At 48.9% G+C, this 6,295-nt stretch overlaps 1 protein-coding gene across 3 annotated transcripts; it reads right to left on the bottom strand.

Moving 5' to 3' along the window:
• On the bottom strand, positions 1 to 6,019 carry npas4a (neuronal PAS domain protein 4a). 3 transcript variants are annotated; one of them, XM_082554989.1, is made up of 8 exons: positions 5,492 to 6,019; positions 4,878 to 5,041; positions 4,685 to 4,787; positions 4,283 to 4,592; positions 4,045 to 4,154; positions 3,748 to 3,883; positions 1,863 to 3,628; positions 1 to 1,739 (listed from the first exon to the last, which is right to left on the bottom strand). In XM_082554989.1, the coding sequence occupies exons 1-8, from the start codon at positions 5,664 to 5,666 to the stop codon at positions 1,711 to 1,713; spliced, it is 2,793 nt and encodes a 930-aa protein (XP_082411115.1). In that variant the 5' UTR covers positions 5,667 to 6,019; the 3' UTR covers positions 1 to 1,710. The 3 variants fall into 3 exon arrangements, with proteins under 3 accessions (XP_082411115.1, XP_082411116.1, XP_082411117.1); XM_082554990.1 differs by having other exon boundaries at positions 4,878 to 5,038; XM_082554991.1 differs by having other exon boundaries at positions 4,878 to 5,035.
• Between the last annotated feature and the right edge of the window lie 276 nt (positions 6,020 to 6,295).

Below are 6,295 nucleotides of genomic sequence, written 5' to 3'. Positions count from 1 at the left end.
TCAGCAGCATTAAGTGCACTTTATTATAAATGCATTTGTATGACAACCAAATACACTTATAAGCATCACAATAGAACACTGGTCCACAATGTCCATACTGCAGTAAGTAAGATGTTTAGAATATATTCCATCTTATGCAATAAAAATCTTTTTCTTATATGTACAGACCAATAACTGTTTCATACAAATGTACAAATGTGTACAACCTTTCTGAAAAGAACATATGCCTACATCCACAGATATAATGCATATGCATTAACATCTTTTTTGTTTTTGTTTTCAAATATCACACATACAATTATATAATTTTACACATGTATAGTAACTTAGCCTTTAATAGCTAGAACGTAGGAATCAATCCTTTACTTGACCGTAGACAACTCTACGTGAGCATGTCGACACCATGGGAATTGTACCATTCTCAACCCGTGTCGCTTGGTAACTGAATAGAAATAGCACCCCGTCCGTATTTTTATTTTTTAAAACAAAACTTTTGTATTCTAACCCCTCTCAAAAAAGAAGAATCGCTCATTCACATAGTCAATTGTGCCTCACTGCACCGCGCTCCAGTGGAGCAACGATGCAACTGTCCATGTTGAATGGACATGATAAAGAGTTCAGAGTTCAGCAGGTCAGGGCCATTTCAGGCACACAGGAGCCGCTATAAGCTGCCAGCATTTCAAATATTGATGCTGCAAGAATATCCAGCCGACTGCCATCAGGCCAGGAAGGACCTGAAGAGCCCACATTCAGAGTCTAATGTACAGTACAAAGTAGCAGTGGATTTGTGGCATGATCAGAGCCCCGGCAAACTTCCAGACAATCTCTTGTTTGGTGTTGCATCTCATAAAGCAATGGGACACCGGCAACAATACTGAGATCTTCACATGCCAGGATCTCCTCACATGTTTTCTTTTTTTTTTCCTTTTTTTTTTCCTTGTTTGCACATCACATTGATACACAAGATTTTAGATGGAGAGATAAATATGAAATGTTAAAGGTCTGAAGTCGCAAACTCAAAGCTCAAAGTATCTCAGGTTTTGTTGAATATGTTTGGAGATTTGTTGTCGCCTTGAAGGTTGTGAGGAACAGCTGTCTTCCAGGTTTGAAGACTGGAAAGAAGATTTCAGACAGTTTTTCGGTGAACTGACAGTGTTCATCCTAAAGGATTTAAAGAAATTGTAAACATTTGACTTTCAATACGTTTGAGGTTTGGGTTTGCGTTGCTGCATGTCAGGCAAAAGTCCTCTAGATCATCTGTCCTTTGAAATAACAAGAAATGTATTGTTCTGGGTTTTTTTTCCCATTTTTTTGTTCACAACAGATTTTTCACTACGAGTGAATACAAATGCGCATCTGGAAGTTATACAGCGCTTCAGAGAGGTGTCTCTGCCTGATCATATCTGAAGCTCATGTAACAGAGAAGCTTGAGACACCACGTGGACTCAGAACCCAGTCAGTTATGGGTCCACGTAGTTTTGCACCATCATGTTGAAAATCGCACCAGTTTTGTTGTAGTATACAGATAAATGACTGAACAAAAATATAAAGCCAATCTTTGTTCTTCGGAGACATGTAGGAGTTAAAGTCCTTAAGTTGTATATACATTATGTATATTTATACACTTAAATATTTTTTACTTTTCAGTAAAAGGATCTCCACAAAATATGACAATATGCCATACTTAATGAAGTAAGTCACAGACTTATTTTAGAACGGAGGAACACTTCCACTCCCATCTGAAAGACAGAAAAGAGAAAAGAGAGAAAGACACAATCAGTGGGGCATTTTCATTTGTGTTTTGTCTTATTAAACGAATCTGAGATTTTACAAAAGAGCAAAGGAGAGGGAAAGCTTCTTACCTTTGTGGAAGCACTGTGGCGATGGATGACATTGGAGTTGATACAACTCAGGTTGTTGCCCTAAGCCAGGGGCGATCGAGGCACCTGCCCCAAACATGGGTTCCAGGACGGCCAGTTCCTCCAGGAGGGACTGAGTGCAAGACACGGCGGGCGTGGGCGAGGCGATGGGTGTGGAGGTGGTGGGGCTGGGGGAGGCAGTGAGGATAAGGGGAGGGGAAGCTGGGATGGAGGAGCAAGAGGACACAGGAGATGACACCACCTCGATCTCCATTGCTTCCTCCGCTAGCCCCTCCCCTTCCGCCTTCACCCCGGCCTCAGCAGCCACAGTCGCCCCGCACCCAGCCATGGAGTTACATTGCGCCGATTGGACGCTACAGACGTGGCCCACTCCCTCAAACTGGGAGGGTTGGCGCCAACATACTGGGGTTTGAGGAGATGTTGGGCTCGAGGGATTGGGCATAGGGGAGGTCAAGGGGGAAGAGAGGCCAGGTGACTGGGAAGGAGCAAATTCATCTTGGAGGAGGGCTTCTAGGATGCTCTCTTCAAACAGAGAATCATCATCGTCGAGGAAGATGGGGATGTCCAGACCTCTCCACGCTTTGATGGGATAAAACTCTTTCAGCATGTGGACTGAATCAGCAGTTTCAATGGCTGGAGACAGGAAGGGGGAGGGAGGGGAGGAGGATGGTGATACAGAGGGAGGAGACAGTTTTGACAAGAGTGGATCCAGGTAGAATCCCTCTGCCAGGGAGCTGATGTGTTGAGCTAGAAGGGATATTTCCGCCCTTTCCTTCTCCCTCTCAAGGGAGAAAAAGGAGAGGCAAGGCTGTTTACCAGGTGATGCCTCGGGAGTCAGGAGGCCTTCGGGGGGGCACTGGAGGGGCCCCAGTGGTACATCTACATACAATGGACCCCGTACCTCAGGAAGGGTCATCACTGTGCAGTCCCCATCTCCGGGGCTGTCAGGTGTTGGGGGCAATTTCTCATACAGGGAGACACTGCAGGGCTCGATGGGGAAGAGGAGTTCAGTAGATGGGGTAGGTAGTGCAAGAGGAAGTTTGGTAGAGAGGGTGGTGGGAGGAGCAGGGCTGGAGGCAGTAGTTGGCGGGGCTGTGGAGGATGCCGAGGGGGCCAAGGAGGTGGTGGCAGTGGCAGTCGTAGCGGAGGGCGGAGGAGTAGTGGTGCCTGTGGGGTCGAAACTGAAGAGGGGTTCGCCAAAAGGAAAGCTAGCCCCACCCACCTGGGGGGTGTAGGGGGGTGTGCACACAAACTCTTTAGTCTGCTGAGCTTGTGAGGTGGGCACAGGGGGGAGAGGCAGGGGGAGAACTGGCAGTGGAGGGTCGAGCTGGAAGGAAGGTGGCAGGAGAATGTTCTGGGTTAAAAAGTCTAAGTCTGCTACTGTTTCAACAGTGACTGGAGTGGGGGAGGAAGCAGCTGATGGGGTTTCGGTGGGATGCTGCTGAAAGAAGCTTTCCTCCTCCAGCGAGGAGATACTGGAGCGAGGGTCACCCTCCAGCTGCATGGCCTCGGCAGCAGAGCTCCCTGGTTCATCAGAGGAGCCCACACTGCAGCCAGCAGTGCTGAAGTCAAAGGACTGGCCGGACAGGCCGCTGCTGCCAGGAGTGAACACCTGGTCTGGGCTGGAAAGTGTTTCTGGTGACTGGAGACTTAGGCTCTCCTGCTGAGACGTCCCAGTACTCAGGACCAGGGTCAGCTGTGTCTGCTCTGAGCTGAGCTGTTGGCGCACTGACCAAGCTTCAGAGTCACTGAGAGATAAAAGGAAAACAGAGGAGACCCGAGGAGTTAGGTTGGCGGGATTTGATCACATTTACCAACTTTTTTTTTTATCTCAAAGTTGATGAGTGGTGTTTGGTTTAGTAAATACCTGATGATGTAGTTGTTGCTGCTGATGGGGATTTCACCAGGCTGCAGTTGAAGAACCATGTAGAGCCAAACCCACGACTGGTCCTGAGCCTGCACGCGCACCACCATTTCAGCTCTGCCTTCTCCTCCTTCCCTCACTGTTGAAAAAGAGTGGCAGCACAAGTTGGCGTTAGTTTGTAATCCTATTAATCATCATAGTGTTTTTCAGTGTGTGGATGTGCCACAGCGCGCCAAAAGTGTGTAAGTGTGTGGGCATGTTTGGTTGTAACTGGTAAGTATGTGTGAAGAGTACACTTACATAGGCTACGGTGCTGAGCAGAGGCATGTGACAGATCCTGTGGGTGGAGGAGGCTGTACCAAGAGCGGGAGCTTAAAGCTGTCACATCAAAGCCAAGATAGGCGCTCACACTGCAGGCGGAGAGAGTGGGTGGCGATGTGTTAGCGGGATAATGTTTCACCACTTTATCTCATAAACATATTCCGGTTCACATTAAAGCAACAGGTGGGAGACGGAATGCTATTTTGTGGGAACTCACCTGTCCTGAGCTGTCTGCAGCCTCATGTCCCGGCCATGCTGTGAGTGGAAACAGGCCAGGAATAAATTGGAATCGGCCAGGGGAGGAGTGGAGGTCGATTCCCTTTCTGCCCCGGGGCTGGAACGGGTCGGGTGTGGCTCCAGAGGAGAGCAGAAACACACCCAGACGGGGTTGGAGGTCCAGTAAGACCCGGCGGCAGGAGAAGTAGAGGGGGGAGAAAGGCAGCGAGCTCGGATCAGAACCAGTTTGTTTCCGGCACTCTGCCTCCGCACGGACTTGGAGGTGTTGAAGCGACAGCGAAAGAGACGGTCTGAAGGGGAAATGAGAGCTTTATTAAGCATCACGTTTGGTTGTCAGTCTGTGTTAGGTAGAGGGGAAAAAAAGATTAAACATTTATCTTACCGGTCTCGAGTGATGTAGTCGCTGACAGATTTGTCCTCATGATAAAGTGGTCTGAGGCGTCGATGATATCATACACACTGTCTCCCTGTGCCACAAGATCCACCTGAGAAAGAAACACACACAGCCACGTTAGTTACGAATCCCAAACTCGGGATTGCTGAACTGCTAAGGCACTGACCGTGTGTAGACTCACCATGGAGTGTCCGAGGTGCTCGGAGACGCTCTCTGACAGGTACAGAAACTTCCCTTCTCCGGTCAGCAGCATCAAAAAGCCCGGCAGCGCCTGCATCAACTCCGACAGTTCGTGAAAAGACAGAAACCCCGCGCCCTCCTCGAGACTGACACCAGCTCCTGCTTCTGGAGAAAAGGGGAAGATGGGAAGGGAGGGAAGAAAAAAACAGGGGATGATATTTGTTAATGTAGCTAATAAGAAAGAAAGAACACAATGTGACTGATCTCCGCATAGTAAACGCAGATGCCGCAGCGTGTTTCAGCACCACGGAGAGCGCCGCGGGAGCACTCAGGATGCTGAGGCATTTCAGCACCACGGACAGCGACAAAGTGCCGTTTAAACGCTGTTATCAACCTTAGTTACGATTATTTACGTTAAATCAATGAGTCACGGATTCACAGTTTAGCCTCCAAATCCCATTTATATAAACACAAAAGCTCCTCGATACCACCGAAACACTTGTTGATTCCGCCACTGTGAGAGATGCAGTCAGTCTATGCAGCAGAACATGAGATTCATCAACAGGTCTATTTTATGTATATAGATAAATGTATTTTTGAAAAAATCATTCTTACCTTGAGTGAAGTAGACGGATTTTCTGGTGTACATGCAGGCCAGTGACATGATGTGCAGGTACGAAAGACGCGCTTTATCTGCATCAGATATGGGCAACAAGTCCTTCAGGTTCCGGATCTCGGCGTTGATCTGGTCCCGTCGAGCCTTGGATGCTCCCTTGGTTGAGCGGTACATTGTGGCTGCTTTGCGGCGGTGAAATATCGAAATTCCTCCTGATATAAGTTGGAGAGTTTGCGAGCGGAGTGTTGCCGTTTGAGGTCGTGCCTCGGCGGATCCCTGTCTTCGAGATCTCTTAAGAGACAGTTGGCAAAAGTGGAAAAGCTCTCAGGTATGTGATCGGACTTTCATCTCAGCTGTTTTCTTTTCCAGAGCAAGGTTTAAAACCTTCTCCCGTCCAGTCCTTGTCAGCTGTAGCTCCGCCGCAGCGTCCAGCTCGGGTGCTGGCCGTGCTGCTGGATGTCTGTCCCTCCTTTCGGAGTGCAGGTGAATCGGCGGCTATAGTAGCCGTCTCTTGCACAAAAGTCCGGAACCCGTAAATCTGGTTGGGGGACTCTGCTCGCCGGTCACTTATATAGCTTGGGACTCCGTCGGAGCAGGGGGGCTCCCAACGCACCAACACCGACGTAAAACGGAGGGAGGGGGGTGGAGAAGAAAGGAGGGGGCCATGGGGTGGATAGATATGTCTCATATCTGTGTTAGCAATGGTGAAACTCTCCCCCTCCCTCTCCCGTGCCCTCTCCTCTCGGTGACTCTTCCTCGACGTCAGCTCTTCCCTCTACTCGGTGATGACGTAGGGCTGAAAT

The sequence above is a fragment of the Aulonocara stuartgranti genome, assembly GCF_965226115.1.
Source record: "Aulonocara stuartgranti genome assembly, chromosome: 2".
NCBI lineage: Eukaryota > Metazoa > Chordata > Actinopteri > Cichliformes > Cichlidae > Aulonocara > Aulonocara stuartgranti.
Note: the sequence above shows the minus strand (reverse complement) of the source record. Positions and strands in the feature narration are given on the sequence as shown.